The 25,593-nt window shown below is 36.5% G+C and overlaps 1 protein-coding gene and 1 non-coding gene across 2 annotated transcripts in view; one reads left to right on the top strand and one right to left on the bottom strand.

Annotated features, from left to right (window-relative positions):
• SPATA16 (spermatogenesis associated 16) overlaps window positions 1–25,593 on the bottom strand; it is a 190,560-nt gene that overhangs the window by 144,418 nt on the left and 20,549 nt on the right. The window contains exon 2 of the mRNA XM_037046707.1: window positions 4,476–4,621. Within this exon, the coding sequence (XP_036902602.1) occupies window positions 4,476–4,621 (146 nt within the window). The remainder of the gene's footprint in view (window positions 1–4,475; window positions 4,622–25,593) is intronic.
• On the top strand, window positions 6,736–6,838 carry LOC118987532 (U6 spliceosomal RNA). Its single transcript, XR_005066587.1, has one exon. It is a non-coding gene; the product is annotated as a U6 spliceosomal RNA (small nuclear RNA).

Raw genomic sequence — 25,593 nt, 5'->3', positions numbered from 1 at the left:
TCTTTTCACTTATAACTATTTTTACCTCAAGGTCTTTGAGCTTTTTTTTCAAAGCTTTTAAAAAACCCTCTACTAATTCCAATAGCTGGGTATTCTTGGGTCTGTTTCACTGGGCTATTTGTTTTCTTAAGTATGAGTCTCATTTTCCTTCTTCTTCGCATGTGTAGAAATCTTTAAATTTATGCTGGACATTTTGGGTGAAACTTTGTAGGAAATTGGGTTATGCAATTGTCCCAGAGAACTTGTTGAAATTTTTTTCTATTTGTCAATTTAAATGATGACAAATCTTGTTCTTGTCATGCTTCATTTCAGTCTATGATAGGGGGCAAGTCTATTTGGGCTTTGAGCTTAATCTTAAGGTGTAGTCCTTTCTAAGAATGTGGTCCTTACTCTTAAAGCACAGTCTTCTTCCTGGGGTCTCAAATGCATGTCTGAGACACTCAGTGAGGTCTCTTTGCACTGTTACGCCATCTTCTATCACTGCATCTTCTCAGTATTTCCATTTAGCACTTAAACCTTTAATAGGAAATCGCTGCTCTGTGAGTCTCACTACACACATCGACAAAGAATCTGCAGTAAATCCTCATGTGGACCTCTACCCACTACTTCCTCACACAGCTACCTCTATTTTGGCCGACTTCCCTGTAAATTACAGCCTTTTTTGGCAGCCTAGAATTCTAATCTCTGCATCGTCAACTCAGTGAGACTGTGGTTTAACTTGACATTTATCTCCCTGAATTAAGGCAGGAAACCAACCAAGCCAAAAACTGAGGAAATTGTGGGGATCACAGTGCATATTTCCTTTCTCTTGAGGATTGAAGTCCTGCTATGATTATTGTCCAATGTCTGAAAACAGTTGTCTTATATATTTTGTCCAGTGTTATAGTTTTATATAGTAGGAAGACAGGTAATGACTCTTTCAAGGCTGAAATAAAAAAAATCCATGGGTTTGTATTCAATTTTTTCAGAACATTCTGAGACAGTATTTGTAAAGCAGATACTATCATTATAGCCCAATTTTGTAAAAAGTTAAACTCAGACTGAGTAGGGAAGTCAGAATTTAAACCTTAGCAGTCAGATTCAAGACTCTGTCCTCTGATTCAATATACTATGTTGCTTCTGTAACATGAAATTATGTTTATTTCTTTATGTTTATATTTATGTTTATGTATATGCTTATTTCTTTATTTCTTCATGTTTATCACACTCTATTCTCATAGTTTTATTAATATTCATTTTTAACTTTTCTTGCTACATTATACTATGTATAAATACTGTATATTTTCCGTTTACAATTGTATCTTTACTGCCTAGTACAGGCACTTGGTAGAAAGTCAATAAATATTTGTTGAATGAATGAGTGAATATAGATGCCACCATTATAAAACAATTTTGAAAATAAAATCTTTTCCACATATTTGTTATTCACACTTCATCTCGCTTGCTATTTTGTGGCATCAAAATTCTGCAACAAAAACAAAGCAAAATCTAAAGGTGAGAAATATGCAAAAGAGTGACATGTATGACTATAATCTTTACAATTATATACATAAAAATATAATTCTGCTCTTGATCAGAGAGCAGTAATTGAAATCAGCCTTAGGAATTTTCAAAACACCTACTGATAAACAATGACACTAGTTTGATGAAGTAAGCACAGATTTGACATATTTGATTGATGAACTGAGGCATCACGTTTGATTGAAATAAAAAAAAAGATGTCCACATTTGTCACTTTGAATATGTTACTAGAAAAAAGAAAAACTATTTTTGTTATAAATTATGTCTAGAGACTTTGTACCTCTTATTATCATATTTTAAATGCCAATACTCAGCTGGTTATTTTTTTAGATTTACTTATTTTTTAAAGAGAAGGGAAAGGAGAGAGAAAGAGAGGGAGAGAGACATCAATGTGTGGTTGCCTCTCATGTGCCCCTTCACCGAGGGCCCAGCCCACAACCCAGGTATGTGCCCTGACTGGGAATCAAACCAGGGACCCTTTGGTTCACAGGCTAGCACTCCATCCACTAAGCCACTGTAGCCAGGGCCTCAGCTGGTTATTTTTAAAATATACCTTTGTTGAACTTTAAACTGTAAAGTTCTGGTTCTCATAGTCTTCTACATGACAAAACAACATGCACTTATTTTTATCAAAAACCAGAGTACATGATGGTTTAAGCTAATTTTTGTGTTAATAAATCTTGGAAATATATGCAGTAGACTTCACATTTACATAAAATTAAAGAAAGGATGCTTCAGCAAATGCAAATAAATGCAAAAAGGAATATTTTAATTTTGATCCATGATTAGTATCAATCATCACAATGTGTTAATAATACAAAAGCAAAATTTTACATTTAAAGTATCACCAATGGTTGTAAGTTATTTATAGACTGAGTACACTGATTAATTAATTTAGAAATATATTTATTGATTGTATTTTAATTCTGCTTTAAATCTGAGATCTCTGAAAATATTTTAATATTAGAATCTTATGCACTTACTTCTCCAATATACAAGCCCAGCAAAAAGATTTATTTCACTTGGTGCATTATTAATTGTAAGAATTGAATATTTAACCTCTATTGATTTGCATTTCTTACTTAATGTTCCAATTAGAAACAAGCAAAAAGTATTTGACAATAGGAAGATACAAATGTTAATTGTAGCACAGAGGGAATATCATTTTATTATTCACTATTATATGTTCTCCTGTCAGCAACTTTCAAGGTCTTGAAAGAGCAGTCAGTTTTAAAATGAAAGTTTTTAAGTACAAATAGTGAACTTATATAAGGTAATCCTTGCATCCTCAGGCACTGTAGCATTTAACTCTTTCTTATATTTGGATTTTAGTGAAATTTTTCATCATGTTCATTTCTTATTTTTGAAACCCTGAATAGGATTATGACCTGACCATATCAACTGGAACACTTTTGTTATTATAGGTGATTTGAAAATTCATCATGCTATTTTGAACATCCAGAAAATATTTTTCTCAAAGTGTAGGTTATACTGCTAGACCTTTTTATGTGTAGTGAAAGCCATGAGGAAGATGATGTATAATTACTTTTACTGCATTTCAACTCTTTATTGTTTACATATTCCCATAGATTTTTCTAGGTTAGACCTAATTTCAAATTAGTTTCCCAAGATGCTCGCCCTGAAATTCCAATACTTTGACATACTGAAATACGCATTGTATTTCCAAAACTGGTTCTTTTAAACAGAAATGAAATGTAATTCTTGGACAAATCATATGTCCTGATACAGGGTTTGGAAACCGGTTGCATAAAATATTTCCAGAAAATATAGAGAGCTGAATCTTCTTTACTTGTCAAAGAGAATCTGCCTTAGGTTCTGTAATTTACTTAAGCAGGAACATTTCTCTCAAGCAGGTTATCTTGTAAATTGCAAAGTGATTTTGTTGCCTGCTAGTACTTCATGTTAATCAATCCTACGAGCTTGAGGTCTTCTTAGGGGTGTGAGGAATCTTGGGTAGAATTTTCACATCCTTGTGGGGTTGTGACTTTTACCACAGTGGCAGGGGTCCTGCTTACATAAAAGGCCATGACATGAATGATAATTATATTTCCCAGTGGTTATTAACAGGGTGGACATTTTCCTTTCATGTTGGTATTAGTGTTGTTGTTTGTATCCAAAAGAATACAGGATGTGAGGTCAGAAAATGGACAAGACAAATGTTCTAGGCAAATTACTCTACGTCAGGCAGGGAGGAATAGACACATCACAATACTAAGGAAAGAATTATTTGAAAGGCATAACAGAATCACTTTATCTTTGCTGTAGATTAAACTGATTATTACCCGTGAGAAGAAGAGAAAGGCTTTTAAGAAATAGGCCATAAAAGAGGAATATTTTTTATAGAAAAAAAGATAGGCCTGGGGAATCTAGAAAGTCCCAAGATAATGTAACAATACACAAGTTTGAAGAGTAATAGAAACACAAAAACTAAATTTTGAAGGACATAGTTAAAAAGCATCTCACACCTTTGGACAGCTCTCATGCCCGAATGGCATCCTGTGAGTAGCTATGCTGTCACCCAAAACAAGTGACAAACTTTCAGTCTTTGCCCCTACTTCACAGGCGAAATTCCCTCCCACCCTTCTCCATGTCTTGTGCATTTTGGAAACCCTCTCGTTCTTCAATATCCTTCCCTTGCTTACCTTATTTGTCCCTCCTTTCTTCCTTCAGTAATTTGCTACCACAGTTATTTGCCTTTTTATTTTGCCCTGCATCATGAAATAGTTGTTTATGTCTATTTCTTTCATTAGGTTTTGAGGTGCTCTTTGTGGTCTCTATAATTGTCTAGTTCAACATAAATCAAGGAATGAAGAAATGTGTATTTGTTTTGTCTTTAAATTTAAGTGGAATGGAAACTGATAATACAGGTTCACATAAAAACCCTCTGCTTGCATAGATAATACTTACTTGTGCTTATTAATATTTCATTTTACCTGTGTGCATGATTCAAGGCAAGGTCAGGTTTCCTCATCCGTAGGTAGCATATAACAAGCTTTGTCTCAATAAAACTTGCCACACTTGCTATGTCTTCAGCAGGTGCTTCAAATCGTTTTCCAAGAGCTGCCCCTTTGCTGCAGAGCTTAAAAAAATACAGTACTTTAAATATCCTAGTAATCTCAGGATATAATTTATCCTTTAAATAATCAAAACATATCTATCTATATATGTGTGTATATATGTACACATACTTTTACCAAACTATAAGTATTAATATTTTGATTGTAAATTAAATAAAATGTTTCTGTTCACTATTATGTGACTATAAGAAACACTTTACTATAAAATGCTTCCTGTAAAAATATTTTGGAACTATAATATATTTTAAATAAGTGCCATTTGCTAAGAATGTCCGTTTTAAAAATAAAGCCCACGATAAGCAAAGATATTAACAGAAACCAGGTATAAATCATATTAAATACCAGCGCCCCTATGAAAACCCAGCTGAGCAGTGATCTAGCGTGCTATCAAGTCTGATTTAATATAATACGAGGTATTGGAAGTAAACTCCTAGGAGCCATTAAGATGATCGGTGATTAATTTGAGTCTGAATCATATTCTCTGGAATGTTACTGAAAGAAAAGAAGTAAAAATATATTAGAATTTATTGGCAGAGACCACAATATCTGAAAAACATGGCAAGAATGTGGAATTTTTAATAAAAATTCCAGGAAGCCAGTGGTTTCTGGGCACTATGGATAAACTGTAGGGAAAAAATAGTATTTTTTGAGAATCCTAAACATTAAGAAGTGTCACTACTATTACAAGGGAAGATCAGCACTGTTGTTTCCCCACAGACCTTCCTGCTGTTCCTTGGAATCGAGGCTGCTGGGGAAGGAGAAGTCCCACCTTCTGTTCAGTGACCTTATTTAGGGTATTTGTATCTTTGCTATTTTCTATCTCCATTTATGTATATACTGGGGGAAATTTTCTCACCAGGGATAGTAATATTTGAAGTTAATACCTACCCATCTATACCTTAATACAAAATTTCTTAATCCTAAATTCTGTTTAAGTGACGTAGCTTAGAATTTTTATAGATTAAGTCAGCATTGGCTTGCTATTTACATTAAGATTACTGGCAATTATTTGTTAAGTGCAATTTGGTTGAGAATTGGCTATGTTCTGTTCTAAAATGTATTCCTCTTCTTACTTTTATTCAAAAAACTATAAGCTAAAAAGAGAATCTACTCTACATATTTAACATCCCTACTTCGAATGAGTAGTTACTTAATTAAATCATCTTTTGTGGATAGCCTGTCAATTCTGAAAACTCACATTATCTTCAAAACTCTTTCCCAATTTGATGGGTGAAAAATGTTACTTTGTTCATATGGCCGATAAATATTTATTGATTGTTTACCATTAATTACCAGACAACAATTACTGACTTTACATTTAATGTGTATTAGATAAGACTTTTCATAAATTTCAGCTATTTTGCTCTATGTATATTCCTTTCTATTTTTAGTTTTGTCTATTATGTTAATCTTTTTCTTATTAATTATAAGAGCTCTTTAGATGTATGAACTGTTTTCTTTCTTTCTGTAACAACTACATACATGTGATCGAGTGTAAGAAATACCTCCCAAATTTTAAAACATTCAACTGTTATTCATATTCTGATAAGGACAATCAGAGTTCATATTATAAAACATTTTTTTCAGTTTTTTTGAAAAACAAAACAGCAAACACTATTGGGGAAGATACAACATAAAAGACCTCAGTCAATGCTAACTTTAGCTGCTTCATAAAGATAACATAATAAAATTGGATATGAAAGAGACAAACATTTAACACTGATTCAGTAATTACTCTAAATTCCTACCTTACCATTGTCAATGTGGTTGTAAACAGATCTTAAATTATAACTTTAAAAAATATTGTAGTTTGAGGCCCTGGCTGGTGTACCTCAGTGGATTGAGCACAGGCCTGTGAACCAGAGGATAGCGGTTCGATTCCCAGTCAGGGCACATACCTGGGTTGCAGGCCAGTTCCCTGCAGGCAACTCCCAGCAGGGAACGCACGAAAAGCAACCATACATTGATGTTTCTCTCCCTCTCTCCTTCCCCTCTAAAGATAAATAAATAAATAAAATCTTAAAAAAAGAAAAAGCATCTCTGCTCTCCTACCAATCTCATCCCACAGGACCCAGAAATACTTAAACAGAGAATTTTTAAAACAAAAAAAAACTTGGTGCTTGCTTTGGCAGCACATATATTAAAACTGGAACGATACACAGATCAGCATGACCCCTGTGCAAGGATGACACGCAAATTTGTGGGTGTCCTATATTTTTTAAATTTTTTCTTGGATGGCATAGCTCTTTCTAAACCCAAATCAGTAGGAAACCAATAAGTAGAAATTGTGTGGCTTAGTTTGTTATTATGTCACAGTGTTAAATTCTAGACCTTCTTAATTAATTTTATCTTCTAAGTAAAATCAACATTATTTTTTCATGTCTTAAATACCCAAACCTTCTCGATTCTTCATGTAAAATTTTATAGAAAGAAACAAACACATAAAAAAAGAAACAAGCTGCACATTGTACATATTCCTGGCCCCTTCCTGTTTGTCTTCCTCTTTAATGTGGCAGAGAAGAAAAGCTTCCTTTCTCAGGCACACTTACTTCGGGACGAATGTGGGCCACTTAGGGAGCAGTCGGGGGTTTGCTTCCATGAGGACACTGAGACCCTACGTAGCAAGAGGAAGCCAACCTTCAGATTTGATTATATTAAAGGCTGTGTCTATCAACACCGAACAAAGGGAAGGATAAATGCCTTATTCTCTAACGTCTGCAACATTTTCTACTTCTATGAGATTCAAGGCCAGAAAAGAAATAAAAATAATCAATCTTAACATACTAAAGTGAGGACTTCATGAAACCAAACTGTAAGACAGCATTGAAAGCCAAAGAAAACTTTTCAATTCACATGAAACTGCAAAACAGGCAGCCTGCTGAGTAGGATTTATATGCATTAGCGCTAATCTTGTTTTATCAATCAAGTATTGTAAGACAGAGAAGTTTCTTGATTGTATCAAATATTACTTTACTTGTCTTTGCCAAAGGGTACATCTTTAAAATAAGCTTAGCCATAAGGAAAATCTTTATAGAATATGTTGAATTTAAAGGTAAGTGTAGACAAAATACTGATGAAAGGATTGTAAAAACAGTGCAGATATATTACTAAATTTTAAAATTTCTATGCAAATATTTTTAAAGACTAAGAAGTTAATTGTCCAGAAGATGAAGGATTTTAATGTTGTATAAATGTGTTTGATTGTGGGAACAATGATTTTGTTCAAGTTATATTTGTCTAAAACTGTATACCAAGTCTTTGATGAAATATGGAGACAAGGAAACAGAAACTTATAAACTACATCCTTGATATCGTATATCAGTCAGAAGAATTTGAATTAGGAAAGAAAACATTAGGTGCTCATTTTTTATTTCAAAATGAAGCCTAAAATATTTTTGAAGGAAGCATGGGCAACTTAAAAGCATTATGTTAAAGGGAAAATACAGCGAAACCCTTCACAAGTGCAGTTGTTTTGAGGAGAAGCTGGATGGTAAATGAAATTTCAATAGTGCATTTAGTAGAATTGGCAGTTTTATAATTTTTTCTCTAAAAACAAAAGCTCTCAGATTAATTCATGAATTCTGCCATCATGCTTTCTAATCATTAGTCTTTTGTGTTTTCTGCTGGCCTTGGTATTATATTTTTCCTTTTGCCTCATTTTTTTCTTAGGGTTATTTTTTTTCCTGTAGATCTTCAACTAATATCTTTAGTTGAGTACTTAACTCATTTCTTTTAGCTTTTCTTATAAGTTTATTGTATGTTTCTGTGTTTAACTGAACAAAATATTCATAGCTTTTATTTTCATCTCTTTTGCCAAAAAGTATTTAAGACGGTATGGGCTTACTATTTATTCTTTAAAACTTTACTACCTGTTTTTATTAGTTGCTTGTAAGACTAGATATTTTTTAAATATTTACTAGTCAATAGTATTTCATCATTTATGGATTATTTGCTGCTTATTAATTTTCATTTCCCAAATGTCAAGGGAATTATTATTTTATGCATAGGTTTAAAAAAAGAGGTATGAGTAGTGGAATTAGGGGATGAAACTTCACTGGAAGCCCCAGAAGCAAATCTTTGAATAAAGCTGGTTACTACTGCATTCTAGTTGCAAAAGGCCTGTGTCTCTGTGTCTACTGGGCATGAAATAGATACGGGTAATAATTTAATTTTTTAATTGTCTGTTCTTCTTTGGAGCTTTTTTTGAAATTTAATCTGGTGTTTGGCAGATCTTTGCAGTTGTGCTTTTTCAGAATTTCTTTCTGTGGCTTTAATGCCTATGGTAGGATGAGAACTAGGCACAACAACTAACCACCATTCTTAGGTAAGAAATGTTCTGATGTGATGTTTACAATTTCTTTTTAGATACCAGATTAGATGTTCGGTTGGAAATGTTCTCATAACTGGTAGTTTTCAATGACAATAAATATCTTTTTATATTCTCATAACAAAATGGAAAGAAGCTCTACACTGTAGAATAACACCCATCGGTTTTCAGTTTTCGATCACCTTCTTGCATGAAAGAGGAATGAATCAGAGACCTCACTACTTGTAACTTTCTACATGGTGCCACATAGATCTACTGAAATGTCTCCATGGGAGAGACAGAGTATGTGAAGCTAAGAGATGCAGAGAATTATGTTCACACCTCAGTGGACTTAAAAGTACCATCAGGGTTTCAGAAGCAATGCTTTTCAGCCAAGTAGGCTATGGTGTGACCTCTATTAAATTTATGGGAATTGAAGAAATGAGGTTACTCCCTGGGTGACAAGCTGTTGAATGACAGTAAAAAGTAATTAATCACTCCTACTCCTATTTGTTAAAATGGCTGTGCTTCAGTCTTTTTTTTCCCCCAAGGTAGCCTTCAAACAGAGGTGTGGCCACAGTGGGTCCATTCCTGTGTTTCACCTTGATATGACCATCCAGTAATTTTCTTATTTTCTGAAGCATGTAGATGATACACATTAACCTTCAGTTTTTTCCAGGATACCCCTAAACTCCGGCTGTCTGATGTGCAAAGCAGATTAGATAGGTGGCAGGAGTGAAATGAATTAACAGAATAAATCTTTCTTCTTGTCCCTGCATATCAGGTCATGAAGGTAGTGATTTTAAAATAAAGATAATGTTAACCACATGCTTATTTTAAGATAGTTATTTATATTATAAAGTAAATATGTTGTCACATACAAACTTAGCTTGTGTACTATAACAGCTAGCTTTTACTGAGTGTTGAGATGTGTTTGGCATTGTGCTAAGCCCTTTAAATATAGTATCCCATTAGATATCATCCTTTAGATGGTATCTTTTTAAATATCATTACTTCCAAATCAAAGATGTGGAAATTGGTTTAAGGGAGGCTAGTAACTCGTCAGATAATAATTTCTAGAGCTAAGATTCAAAACAGAATCTGGTTCTCATCCCCACCTAGATCTTACGTTCTTCAGACAGTGTGCTCCTCAGCTGGCCCTCAGTGTTAACCACAGTCAAACCCTAGAAGGATCACTGTGGATCAAAACAGCTATCATCAACGGCTTCTTAGTTTCTCATTTGTGACCACTCTATTTACATTCACATACTGATGGGTCTATAGCTATATATCTATATCTATATATCTAGTAACTTTTTACATCTCGCTGGACTATCATTAAGAAAATAGTAGGATAGATAGGATAGGCAGGAAGAAAGAAAGATAGGCAATACTTATTGAGCAACCAAGTAAGGAACTTTTACATGCATGAATCATTTAATTTCTGCATTCACCCATGTTACACACAGAGAGTTGGCTAATTCAAGAAGCAGAGGAGGCTAGAACATGTAGAAACGAAGAGAATGGCTAAGTAGTGCATACGAATGAGAAAAAGAACAGACGGTGGGGAAGGGAGCACAGTTATTGTCAGAACACAAGTGTGCCTGTCCAGGGCCCAGTGATGAAGGCCTTGGCTGGGTGCACTGAGCGGCCTGGTGGGGGATGAGCATCAGCCAGGCAGCATCAGACATCAGCCACCACTTCCCTAGACTGGGAGTTTCTGGGCCACTCACTCCGTCACCCTCTTGGCCGATCATCAGGAAAATTAAAATGAATGTTTTGAGGGAATTTGATAATAATTGGGATTTTGTGGGATCTTTTGTCTTCCTATATAAATTGCAGGTTTCTTTATTTTCCAATTAATTGCTATGTTATTTAAATGTTTTTCAGAGCCTAGCTTTGCTTAAGTAGGAAAAATTGGCTGTTTGGGAGGGTATGTTTTCTTTGGAAATGTTTGGGAAAGCATACTAAGACAAGTCAGATATCAAAAAATTAAATGCTCCCCGGCTGGTGTAGCTCAGTGGATTGAGCGCGGGCCTGCAAACCAGAGTATCGCGGTTCGATTCCCAGTCAGGGCACATGCCTGGGTTGCAGGCCAGTTCCCGGCAGGGGACACACCAGAGGCAACCATACATTGATATTTCTCTCCCTCTCTCCTTCCCTTCCTCTCTAAAGATAAATAAATAAAATATTTTAAAAAAATTAAATGCTTTTAACAGGACATATTTTTCAAGAACTTAATAATTAAGAGAGATAAAACACCAGTAATCCAACACCCATTGCCCTATGATACATCACTTGATTTCACTCCCATTCACTTGATTTCTCTTTCAGTTATCATGGGCATTGGTAGCAGCATTAATTATTCTGGAGCGAACTCCTATGGAGTAGTACATAAGTCAGCAATTACCAGGAAGCCACAGCAAAACAAACTGCCCAAACTCTCTGGCACACACCAATGTGCAATTATTTCTTACCCACCTAACTGCAGGTTGTCTAAGTTTGGCCAGTCTAGGTTACGTTTGGCCAGGCTTGGACCTAAGGGTCTAAGATGATAATTAATTTCAGTCTAACTAGGACTTGTAACAGCAGATATCTGAGACATTTTTTTCTCATAGAAAAGGCAGTAGCCTTGCTCACTTGAGATGCATTGACATCCCCATTGTTCAAAGCAAGTCACAAGGCCAAACCCAATGTCAAGTGCTGAGAGAGTGGCCAGGGTGAGAACGTATGTAATAAATACTATGCTTTGATGAGGGTGAGGAATAAAGAATTGAGACCAATAACTTAATGTGCTTCAAGCAGAGGAACAGATCTATTTCTCTAAGAATTTCTTTTCCAAATCCCTCCACCCACTGTGGTGTGAAGGTGTACAGTGTGGGTTATGACATGAGATAAAAATCTGGATCTCTACTGTTACTGTCCTTTCAGTACCACCGGTCCCTTCAGGATGGAAACAGTTTGGAAAGTGTATGTTCTACAGCCTGTTAGGAGGTGTTGTATTAAAAAATTTGTCAGATCAAGTAAGCCTGTGATACGCTTGACTGTAGGGCTACTAAAACTATTCAATGTAGTAAGAATGCATCTTGCAGATATTTAAGGAGATCACCTGGCATACAATATTTCACAGGCTTGTTTGACCATAGAATCTTGTTTGTGCAACTAATTCTTTTTTTAAAGAACATCTTGAGGGCTGAGTGTTTTGTGTAATCCATTTGGGGAAATGCTGTCCTAAGGCAAATTCCATCTTTCTTACCTCTTAGTTATAATTGCATTATAACTGAATTATAACATAATAACACTGTTGTATTATTGATACGAGCTGGTGTACTCTATTTCAATTTACAGGTTACGTGTGTTACTTCTGAGTCAGTCAAATCCAGGCACGTCTCACTGTCTTTCAAATTCCTCTTTTAAACATTTCAGAGATGTTTAATGTACATATTTAAAGGAAACAGAAATTTAATGCTTGCAGATGCCAAAAGATTTCTATTTCTAGCCCCAGAAAGAACAGAGTTCTGGGGTCATTTAAACCATGCTGTTTCATCAGACATAAAATTCTGGTTAGTAAAAAAAATTTTTAAATTAGCAATACCAATGGATATTTATCTTCTTGAAATGCATGTTTAAATTAACACCTTGATGTTAGGCTACAGAGAATAACACCTTTTTAAAAAGAAATACCCATGAGGCTGGGACAGTTTTAGCTTGGTAGAAAATAGTTTTTATACCTAAAATTTTTATGGAATGTTATAAATCTGAAAAAAACACCTCATTTTAAACAGCTGAGATTTTATAGCCACCCAGGGATAATAAAAAGTCTGAAGAATATATTATATGATGTAGATGAGAGGAATATATTAGTCAATATTGTGACTTTTTAAGAGTTTGCTGTTAAAAATAGGATAAAGGAAAATTATTCACTAATCTTTCAGGCAAAATGTCAGTATGTTTTTGCATAATTCTTATCAGTGTATCCTTCAAAGAAGGACCATGTGGGGTCGACTGTTCTGGCAGCCACAGGCCCAGGCCCTCCACCATGGCGGGGCCGTGCACAGTCCTGATTATAAAAGGCAGCAAGCTCTTCAGAACCTTTAAAAGGAGTTTCGGAGGAGCAGCTGAATACTTAATTCTGTATTGCTAAAAATGTTTAAATGGGGATTCGGAATTGATATAACACTCCTATACATTATCTTATTTTCTTCTCACTAAAGCTCCAAGAGGCAGGTCAGGTGGACACTGACTTGCATTTTGTGGGTAATAAAACTGGGATTTGAACAGAGTTAGTGACCTGTCCAAGGTCATACAGTTCATAAACTGCAGAGTAAGACATGAAAAATGTTTCTTCTGATTTCAAATTTGGTGCTTTCCCCATATCTTTGAACACTTCTTTCTGAAATGTTTTGTTCACAAGGTTTGTTTTCTGATTCCAACCATATAGTTGATATTATAAATTAGATTTCATCCTCTCATGAATTTAGTTGAAATATGGTGGAAGGGGTGGCAGTTCTTTTTTTAAAGTATTGTTTTCCAAATTTAAATATTTTAGGAGAAAGAGGTTTAAAAGCAATGATAAGAGGATCTGAATTCTGGAGAGGGAATTTAAGGCAATATTTATGGATCTATGCAGACAAAAATAGGTTTTTATCGTACATGCAGGTCATTTCTCCATGCAAGAATAAAACTTTAAAGCATAATCATTGAAGTTTCGATGTAAAAGCAGGCATACCGTTTCTAAGAGCTGGTGCTGAGACATAACAGAAAGGAGTACTTTTGCTAGAAAACTAATCAGGATTTTAAGGGATGTGAGAACAGGTGATAACTTACTTTGATGGCTCTCTGTTCAAGTACACAAGAAGGAAACGATTACTTTCTCTCTTACCAACTAATACTGTCATATCAGAGTCTCCTAAAGGCTCTGTAAAACTGTTTTTCATTTCTGAAAGAAAGGGCAAGATTTCACCCAGACAAATAGAAAGTAAGTTTCTATACTGACCATTGCTTAAGAAATACAGGTTTAACATGACTTCTTACATGACGACATCACTTCCCATCTTCTGTTTGCCTATGTGCTGCTAACAATGGCAGCTCTTAGGAGAAAATGTATCAAAGAAAAAAATATTTCTACCTCAATATTCCAGCTAGTCAGACATGAGAAGAGAAAACTCATGAGGAAACGTGATGACAGTCACACATCCATAGTGGATTATACTATAATGTATCTTAAACTTGATAGTGATATTTCTTATAGTCATAACACTATTTATTGAACATTCACATGTGCCATGAATTATGCTAAGCACTTTACTTATATTACCATATGAGAAAGGTACTAATACCATTTTCACTTTGTAGATGATAGGGCTTAGGCTTAGGCAGCTTAAATAACTTCCCCAAGGTCACAAAGCTATAGTGGACAATGAGCTTGCATCAGACTCACATAGCTCAGAGCTCAGAGGGCATTCTCTTAACCACTGTGTTTGTAAATGCTCTGATGGTTGCCTCTGGTAGTTAAACACTGGCTATTGCAGCACAGGTTCTAACCCTAATTTCTCCCAGACAAGAAATGTATGGATCTTTCTATAGGAACCTGCCCCTTATTGGTCATGGCTATTGGTTCACAAATTGACCCCTGTACATAAAGGGCAAGGAGAGACTGAAGAAAGACACATACCACTCTATGAGGTTTCTTGCATGACCACAGGATGAGTAGATCTCTGCATCCACCCTCCAGTGTCTTGAAACTTTTGAAGGCTTTAACAGGCTTCAGTCACATATTCAGTCCATATAGTTTCAACAACACATTAATTTCTCAGGGTTGCACCCTTGAAACAGTTCCAGCTGTGGGAATAGTGGGTGTACAGGATAGGAGAGGCGGTGGGGGGCTTCTGATTGCCTGAGTCCAGCTCCAAAGTCAACAGATGGTCACATCCTTTTGATGACCTCCTTCAACATGGCAAAGGTAAAATGACAAATGTATTGAGGAAAAAAAGGAGCTAAGCACATCACGTTTTTAGGATAGGGAATTTCTCGGATAAAAACATACCAATTTGTTAAATATATTTGAAGAGCCAATCAACTAAAAACATGCATTAGTTCTGATGTTAATTGCTGCCATCTCATATTTACTGTGAACCATACCAGAGTGATCCTGACTATATAAATCATTTCAACACTGAAAATAATATTCAGCATAGCGCAGATGCTGGATGGCCAGAGAAGCGATATGAAGTGTCCACTTTGACTCTGCAACTTCCCAGTTGTTAGATTTGCGTATTATCTTAATCACTTTCTACTGCCAAGAAGTGATGTCAGAACCAGCCAGATGAATGACAATTGTTCTTCCCCTAATTATATTGCAGGTCTTCCTCCGGCTCCCAGAGAGCCCTGTGACATGTCACTTCCCAATGAGCAGCTGTAGACCCTTTCCAGTGTCCAACCTTTCCCACTGTCTTCCACTCTAGTCTTTGGGGATGACAAGGAAAGGAATTTGGTCTGCACATAAGTGGAAAAAAAAACATTCCTATCATTGTCTTCTGTCCATTAGGGTTACACTAATTACAAGAACTTGGAAAGGTTTTCTGTATATATTCATTTAGTAATTCTTGTCGGCATGTGCTACATAAAAATGTCTATTGTTAAGGTCATCCTGAAAATGTTTTAGTTTGTTAAGAAATTTCTCTGGGTGCCAAACATTATCAAGTTACTGTCTGAAATGTAATACTGTCAAAAGGCTGACAGTGAGTTGATACAGACAGTTGATATAGTTCAGGTGCCATTCTCTGTTTTTCTTGGGAGCTTGACAAGTCACAAATATATTATATGCAATCTCATTATGACTTGAAATCACTTCTAGGTTTAAGGAGTGCATCGTTACAATATTATGGTGAACATAAATAAGAAAAACCATGTCCATGATGAGATTCTCATTTAAAATAAACCCAAACATTTTAAATTAATAAAATAAAACAATCTGCAATCGTCTTCCCCAAAATGAAACTTTCCTTTATAGAGGGTCACAAAAATTTTATTTCTATTTTTTTTACACATTAGGGAAGAAAAAGCAATAATATTATGACATCTTTTCCACATGAATTTACCCTACCTCCTCTTTGTAAGCTTTTAGTTTGCAAACTTTACCTTTATTTTAATTTTAAATAAAAATGCTTTTATTACTCAGTAGTCAGAGTCATCTAAAATAACTGGTGTATACGGATCAACCAGTTAATACATATTAGAGCTGTTACTCCCAATCAATAACACAAAAATGTAAATTAAAATCACTAATTTTCTTTGTTTACACACTCCTAGGTCATAAAGGAGACAATTTTCCTCCCAGTGCATACGTGGCAAAATGTTATCAATTTCCTGAACAAAATTGTTCCTGAAATGCTCTTTGACTTGTTCTTAATTTGGAAAATGTGAAATTATTAGTGAGGGCATATGTAAAAGAAAACCAGCCTATGGGGGTTAAAGCTATAATAGGGTTGCCAGATATAGAAAATAAAAATACCTGACACTCAGTTAAAATTGAACTTTATATAATAAATAATTGTGTGAAATGATTATGTCTTATGTATTACTTATGCTATCCCATACCACACTGTAGCATGCCATTCGTTATCCTGAAGTATCCACAGTGTTTATCACTGTTGAGTCATGGGATGATCTGCAGATTTAATGTTCCTCCTCTGATTACCCACACAGTGTGTGGGGTTGTTTGTGACTTGGTTTTCTAGAACAGAAGTCTGGAAGGGGGCAGAAGTCTTGCATTCTGGCATTGCTCTAAGGTAAGAGATTCCCTAGGCCCAGACCAGGAATCCTTGTACCAGAAGCTGCCAACACACCCTTCAGAAAGGAGGAGTCAAAAGAGGGGAGAAGGCCCTGGCTGGTGTAGCTCAGTGGGTTGAGTGCGGGCCTGCGAACCAGAGTATCGTGGTTCGTTTCCCAGTCAGGGCACATGCCTGGGTTGCAGGCCAGTTGCCAGCAGGGGATGCATGAGAGGCAACCATACATTGATATTTCTCTCCTTCTCTCCTTCCCTTCCCCTCTGAGGATAAATAAATAAAATCTTTAAAAAAAGATAGATAAAGAGGGGAGAGATTCTTCAGAGGATCAAGCTAACTACTTGATCCAGGCAAAGACTGGAGAGAGTCAGAAGGCAGGCAAGCAAATCTCAGAATTGAATAACGTATTCCCCTCCAAGGGGGCGAAACCAAGGAGGGTCTTTTCATGCTGAACCTCCACAATACTAGACGAAGCCATCTCACTGCCCTTCACCCATTGTTTGATTTTACTTTCAGAGACTTAGAGCTGTGGGTGTCATGGGGATGGAGAAGAAAGGAGGGACTGGGGTGCCGGAAGTGAGGTCCAGTGGAGACATACAGGGAGCACTGCAAAGAATTTTATTTTATGGGAATAGAGTGTTAGATCTCTTTCTCTGTCAAAGTCATACTTGATAAACAACAGAAGAATCAGTTTTAGGCAATTTCTGATCTTGCCAAACACTGGACAAATTCTGAATGAAATTCCTGATTTATGGCCTTACAAAATGGTACTTCAGAGAGGATCAAATGCGTGCATCTTAATGTCCTGCCTTCTAGTTGATCCAGAAGCATAAGTGTGCTTAATATCCAAAAAATTATCTCAGGTCCCAAATTGTGGGGGAGAAGAGACTCACACAAGCTCAGAATAAAATATTTTCTCAGAAAACGTCATGCTGTATCAGGCAGCAGCCTGGTTCTCAGGAGTTCTATTATAAAACTTGAGGAGGAGCGAGAGAGCAACATCCAAACTGCTGTTTCTTATAGCTATCTTGCGTTTCCATGAGTCATTGTTTAATAACAGTCCTTCATCAGATGTCGAATATCAAAATATCAAACTCTTATCCGGGAATTTCTAGTTTAGAAATATGAGAGAGAAAGAGGATGAGAGAGAAAGAAGGAATCTGCAAACACAGTAGCTAACAGATACCTAGCAGTGACCAGGCAAACAACTTTAAAATAGACTTGTATTCTTACTCAAATTAAAAATGCCATCTGACTTGTTTATATTCGATTAACTGCTTGTTCCTCATAGCCAGCCTTGCCAGAACTTCCACTACTGATCTCTGCCTTTGCCAAGTTCCTGATTATGAGTTAAGACTGGAGGGTGTAGGGAATGCTATTTGCCTCCAGCTGATGTGGATTAATAATCGAGACACAGGAACCATTTGGGAGCTGCTTCCTGGTCTAAATACCAGCTCCAGGCAATGGTTGACCAAACAAATAAAAAAATCATAAAGAGAAAAAATGGAGGCATCTGTTGAATCTTGAAAGAGAAAAATTTGAGAGAAATAAAAGCGTATTTTATCAAGCAGGCAGGAATGATATGAAACTCATGCCTTGAAAAAGGGTATAGACCAGAAGCAACATAACATCAAATCAGAAGGTTAAGACTTAAAGAAGTGATGGAGTAAATGAAAATGCCACCAGAAAAGGAAAAAAATTAACATCTACCAAGAATGAACGGGTTGGAAATTTAAGATCCATGTAAAATAACTGAATGATAGTTGTCTTCTTCTTTTTTTAATTTAATTTATTTATCTTTAGAAGGGAAGGGAAGGAGAGAAGGAGAGAAATATCAATGTATAGTTGCCTCTCATGCATCCCCTGCTGGGAACTGGCCTGCAACCCAGGCATGTGCCCTGACGGGGAATTGAACCGCGATCTTCTGGTTCACAGACCCGTGCTCAGATAGTTGTCTTCTTGTCTTTGGTTAAATTTAAAGGCAACACCGCTAGTACTTACTATTTAAGAATGATGTCAGTATTTTGTTTCATATAAATACCATTTATAATGCTAAGTATTCTTTTATTCTAGAATCTTAAGGGTTACTAACTGTATCTTGAAGTTCATCAAAGGTATTTTTGGCATCTATTAAGAAGAGCATATGACTTTTTCACCTTTAGCCCAGGAATGTGGTGAATTGCATAAGTAGAATGGCCTATGGCTGAGCCTGTTCTGCTGAACCTACTGTGCTGACTGTGACTTGCTCTGAAAGGCCTTTTGCACACCCTCATATAAACTTAGGTTTCTGTTAGGCGGCCCCATATCACCTTGTACCAACCAAGCCTGCTCCAACATTTGTAGGGCCTGGAGCAAGAATACGAATGAAGGCCCACATTCCATATGGTTAAATGTTTTAAAGCTATAAATCAAGTTAACACACCACTAAATAAAATATGTTCCGTCTTCCTACCTTGACAAATATATCCTCAAAACCGCCTGGAAAACTAGGTTCAAATTAAAATTTTCAGGATGTTCAGAGATCTGTCCTAGGATATCACTTTGGAAAGAAGTGGCCCTAGCATCTTGTTCTCAGTCTGGCTACTCTTCTTTCCTCTTCCACTCCTTCCTTCGTCCAGAACTGTGAGCAGCTTCTTCTATGTGTGTGGGGACATGCAGACCATGCCTTCAAACTCCATTCACTACCTCTTTTAGCATCGAGTTTGTGTACCCACCAATGGACGTACATACAAACTCCAGTTTAAGAGGCTGGATCTAGAAAAGTCTGCTCTGGCTCTAGAAGTGGGTTTGAACCATTTAGTCAAAGCATTTTGGCATCCTTGCTACCCAGACAGGGGTCTAGTGAGGGTTATGGGCCAGATGGGCATGCCCGGGATGCCCCCCGAGGTGACCACAGTCTCTCTCTGCCTGATGAGAAGGGGCACAGGTGGAGGAGGGCCAGAGTGGGCTTCTCTGAAACCTAGAGCCAAGAGTAAGGGCTCTTTATTCCTGGGCCAAAGGGTAGTAGTGTCTTGGACCATTGGATCGTAACACTTACAATGGTTTATCTTCTTTTCTTTACTCATTGCTAGACTTTAAACCCCCTAAGGGCAGAGATGCACCTGTTCGCTTTTGTAGTCCCAGTGCCTAGTGTAGTGCCTAGCACTAATTAGGTATTTATAAATATTTTGGAATACAAAAAATCCTAATCATTTAAAAATAAAACTGTATCTTTTAAGCTATACCTGTGACATTTGTAAAACTTATAATGTTTTAGGGCTTAATAAGTAATTCTAATTAAAGTTTTATAGGCTTCAACCCTTTACTACATTGATATAAAACTAGAAACAAATAGCAACATATAAACAAATGTCACACATATAGAAACTGAAAAATCCTTTTAAGTGATAATAGAAGAAAATATTTTTAAATATAGCAAGATATTTAAGATGTCTATATTCTAATATTTTAAATATTTTAAAATATTTTAATATTAAATTTATATGTCTGTAATATTCCTAACATTTTCTGTAAGCCAAAACCTGGGAACATCAGTACTAATTGGGAAATAGTTAAGATATATCAAATAAATGGGATACTATTAAGCCCATGAAATTATAGCAATAAAGATGAATAATAATATGAAAAACATGAACAATATAATTTTAAGTAAAAAAGCACACTACAAAATATATAGCATATGCTTACATAACAAAGTTATTTTTATATAAGAACAAGGTAGGGAAAACAGAAAAATGGCAATAGTTGCAGAAGGTTAGCAGAATTATGGTCCAAATTATTCTTTTTTTTTTCTTTTTTTTTAAAGATTTTATTTATTTATCTTTAGAGAGGAAGGGAAGGAGAGAAGGAGAGAAATATCAATGTATGGTTGCTTCTTGTGAGTCCCCTGCTGGGAACTGGCCTGCAACCTAGGCATGTGCCCTGACTGAGAATCGAACCGTGATCATGTGGTTCTCGGGCCTGCGCTCAATCCACTGAGCTACACCAGCCGGGGCCAAATTTTTCTTTTAAAAATAGTTTAATGATATTAATAAAACTTCTGTCAAACATAAAAATAAACTTAATAATATTAAATAAAACCACTTAGCAGTGAGTGGATTTTGAATGCTAAACCATATTTCTTTAAAGTTAATGACTGCTTTATTTATTTATTTATTCATAGTGTAAACAAATGTATATATGACTATGTACAACTATATACATAAAAAGTAATATCTTTTTTTTGTTATTTTGAATTTAGACACATTGTATTAAACTTGAAAATTTTCCTAATGAGAACTCAGGACTTCTAGCCTGAAGACCCAGACTATATTTCATAAATATCTTAGATAAAGAGTGCTGTCCCATAGAAGAGATCTCTCTTATTCATTCATTCATTCATTCATTCAAGGTGTTTCCTAAGAGCCTACTGTGTTTCAGGGGCCTGTGCTCAGTGCTGGAGAAGCAGTGACGAAGTGAGAGCCGACTGTAGAAGCTGTTGCGACATGCTGATGGGAGAGAGTATGGAACAAGAGGATGGAACTTTCAGGAAAGCAGAGTTCAGTGAGTTCAGGTGAAGCATTTCGTCTGGTCAGAGGTGTTCAAGGATAGACAGACCACCTACGGTGAGGTGAACTCCCTTTTAGACTGCAAAACCCACTGGAGGTGATGGTATTTCAAAAAGTAGATGTGTAATTGGACCAGATGGCTTTTGAACTTTGAGATTACCCGTATCACGTGCCCAAATCAGAGACGAGTTCTCCAGAGGAGATCAAAGAGACAAAGTAAGTCTCAAACCACAATCGGTTTGGACATACGGGGAGAGCTTACTTTCAGAGCAATAGTTCACCTCAGGTTGTGACTAGAAATTAGAGGAAACACTGAAAGAGGCTATGAAAGAAAACACACATCTTGTGTGGCACTTTCTTCCTCCTGAGGCAGCAAGCCACATCGGATGGTGCCTGCAAGTTTATTTCAGTGTAGCTATTGAAATGTTATCTGCGGATAGCTGAGGAAATTAGTACCTAAAGTAAGCTCTGGGACAAAAGCGGGAGGCAGAGGAGGAGTTAACAGCTGAGGTGGAGCATGACTGCCTCTGTCGATGACAGCTATCAGTGAAGAAAATGACAAAGACCCAGTAGTTTCTGCAGCAATCCAGCCAGCGAAGGCACCGAGGAGGGGAGTCTCTGTGCCTTCCTTCAGGGGATCTGATGGGGAACAGTGGTGGTAGTTTGTGTTGGGAACAGGAAAAACAAGGATGAGGAGCTCTCATCCTACCATCAGGGGTATATTGTGGTAAGCCTTGTTGTAACGGAGAGTGAGAAAGGCACTAAAGGGTGAATGATGAGTGGCAGGGAAAATATTGAGACAGCAGGCCAGAGGAAACGGGGAAGTACCAAGAAACTGCAGCAGCGTGGCTCCTCCTGGAGTCAGCCCTTCCTGCAGAGCAGGGCGGAAGGCTAGGCTGGGCTGGGAGACCTGCTCAGGGATTTCCGACCCAAGTAGGGCATATACTGTGGATCACACTTCTTGTTTTCCAACTGTACTATGTAGTAAAAGTCTACTGTTAACAGGTGCTAACGAACTCTCTCAAAGAAAATGCCAAAATAAAAATAAAACAAAAAGGATGAAATTCAGATTTAAAAAAAAATAAAAAAGGGACGCACATGAGTCAAGGTGCTTCAAATATTACATCATGTCACCTTGAGATCAGCGATAAAGCAACACATGTTCACACTTTCTTTGCAAATGAGGAAACTGAGGCTTAGAGCTCACTGGCATTGGGTGGGGAGGAGCCAGATTTAAAACTCATGTTTTCTGATGGCAATTGCTCAATGCCTTCCACTGAATTGCTGCAGCATTTTACCTGTCAAGGAAAGCTGTAGTTTGTCATGCTCCTTGGCAATCTGTAATTGCTTCTTTTGTCAACATATTTATATTGATAAATTTAACATAGGAGCAATAATTTATTACAGTACAAGGCTATGGTAAAAGTAGGGGTAGTGCTTTACCTCAGTTTTTCAGAACCATTAATGGGATAAAAAATGGAGTGGCAAGATTAATTACTGCATAAGTGGAATATAAATACAATCGAGTTGGCTTTTGAACAACTCTTTTATGAATGAAGGCTGCCCCCTTTCCCTTGGTCTGACCTCACAATGTTGGGGGAAAAGGTGCTCAAACAATAGGTCTCACTGATACGTATCTACTGCTGTCACATCTGCACGGGGAGGATAGAGTATTTTTCTTTTACTTCTTTTTTCTTCTGACTTAGCTCATTCTTACCATTAGCTTGTTTAATATCTTCCTCGTAGCTTTCTTTACTCTTAAAGAGGAATACAGGACTGGGAGAATGTCAGAAAAAGGAGTAGACCCACTAGTAAATTCATAACTGTTGATACATCTAATATCAAATGTAATCACTTGTTTATACAATCATTTGTTTCTGTACCTTGTTGCAGCCATTCTTTGCTTTCAGAATGGGTTTAATTTAATATGCAGAAATGAATTTGGCTGTCTTCCACTTCTGAGGGAAGGCGCTCTCTCAGTCACTGTTTTCATAGAATGACATTTCACGTCAAGGGAATATTAGCACCTGGTTTTTTCTTCATAATTACTTGCTTGTATCAGGGCCTTAATTAGAAAATTTGCTAATATTTGTTTTCTCATTATGAACCAAGGTCAAGTTGGTTTTTTGCTTAGTAATTAAATTAGCTAAAAAGTCAACATGTTTTCATATAGAAGTTTCTGATAAATCAGTAACAAGGTATAGAGAAGACACTAGAGAAATGTTTAAATACAATGTATAAATAAATGGAGGTTAATTTGAACAAGTAATTTTTTTAAATGGTATTTAAAAAAGAGAAAACAAAATATTTTAACTTTTTTTAAAGATTTTATTTATTTATCTTTAGAGAGGAAGGGAAGGAGAGAAGGAGAGAAACATCAATGCATGGTTGCCTCTCGTGAGTTCCCTGCTGGGAACTGGCCTGCAACCCAGGCATGTGCCCTGACTGGGAATTGAACCATGATTGTGTGATTCACAGGGCCATGCTCAATCCACTGAGCTATACCAGCCAGGGCAAAAAATCTTTTAACTTAAAACCAACTCATTTAAAAATGATTTTCAAAGTACTAGCCCTGCATTTAAGAAACTGTAGACTAGGTTATTCAATGCTGATCAGCATAAAGATATTGGAGGACCATTTTCCAAGGGTCTCTAACTTTTTTGCACATCTTGCAAACAAGGTAGTAACTGCCTTTTGTTCTGGATTTCTTTTCCTGGAAGTTTGTATATTGAACAACCTTCAAAGAGAGAGGTAGTATCTTTCTCTAGAAAAAAAGAGAGGCGTGCTTACTGACCATCTTAAATGACTCAGGTTCTGTAAGCCTGAGTTTTGCCTCCTGCAACACAGTCCAGGATGCGTGCAGGCATCCATCAGACACCCCCTGTGTCATCCCTGTGGGACTTGGAGCTGAAAAAGGAGCTGATGCCAATGTGATGGTGGCTATGCTGCTTGCTGGGCTATGAGTAATGAAATCCTTTGTTTGGGACCTAGGAGTCTCATGTCTTCTATTGCCATCCATGAATTCTGGCAGGCTGTCCTGCTAGTTTGCAAGTAAGGTAATATCGCACAGCCCTCATAGTCCTTGACAAGCCAGTAGTTCAGAAGGAAGCAGTTTAGCACATCCACTGGCCTGCACTGGGAAGAGGGTGAGGCAAGCCCAGTAATGGCTTCCAAAAGATGTCTAAATCCTACTCCCTGGAACCTGTAAATATACCAGGTTGGCCAAAAAGTCCATTTAGTATTTTTCTGTAAGATGTCTCTAGTAGCACTTAGCTGTTAAATTCATTCAAAACAATTCTGTTAGATTGTATTGTGACAGCTATCATATCAGCATGCATTTCAAAAAAATTTATCAGAATTGGTGAATTTTTGTGTAGCTGTTATAATACTGAAAATGGAAGAAAACATGCAACATTTTTGGTATACTATGCTTTACTACTTCAACAAAGGTGAAAACACAACTGAAATGCAAAAAAAAGGATTTGCATAGTGTATGGAGAAGATAATGTCACTGATAGAATATGTCAGAAGTGATTTGCAAACTTGTGCTGGTGATTTCTTGCTGGACGATGTTCCATGATCGGGTAGACCAGTTGAAGTTGATAGTGATCACAGTGAGACATTAATTGAGAATGAACAATTAATGTCTCCTGTTATACCACAGGGGAGATAGCTGATGCACTCAAAATATCCAAATTAATAAATTATTGGTGAAATAAAAAATTGTGTCTTTTATTTTACAAAAAAAAAAAAAAACCATACGGATTTTTTGGCCAACTCAATATTATATAACAAATTAAGGTTTCAGATGGAACCAAGGTTGCTAATCAGCTGCCTTTAAAATAAGGAGATTATTCTGGATGACATGGGTGGGCTCAATGAAATCATAAGGGCTCTTTGAATGTCATATAGGGAGGCAAAAGAGTCAGTGTCACAGTCAGGGAGAGATTTAAAGATGCTGCACTCTGGATTTGAAGATAGGGAAAAAGGGCCATGAGCTAAGAATGTAGGCAGCTTTTAAAAGCTGGAAAAGACAGGGAAACAGATTCTCCTCTAGAGACTCCAGAAGGAAAACATCCCTGGAGACACCTGGACTTAGGTCTAGTGAGTCTCATTCACTTAGTGAAACTCCAAGATAATAAATTGTGTTGTTTTAGCCACTGCATTTGTGGTTACTTTTTATAGCAACCACAGCACAGTAATCCAGAGGGGGAAATGTTAAACATTTCTGACACAGAAAATTTTGGGTTTTTTCTTCTAGCACGTCTCACTTATGCTTATCCTTTGGGCCTCATTATAAATGTTCCACCTTTTCTAAGTAGAGTTCCCTGTTC

The sequence above is a fragment of the Sturnira hondurensis genome, unplaced genomic scaffold (genome assembly GCF_014824575.4).
Source record: "Sturnira hondurensis isolate 20B ecotype Veracruz unplaced genomic scaffold, ASM1482457v3 Scaffold0005279, whole genome shotgun sequence".
Classification (NCBI taxonomy): domain Eukaryota; kingdom Metazoa; phylum Chordata; class Mammalia; order Chiroptera; family Phyllostomidae; genus Sturnira; species Sturnira hondurensis.
The sequence above is the reverse complement of the archived record's forward strand: the minus strand, read 5'-3'. Positions and strand labels throughout refer to the sequence as shown.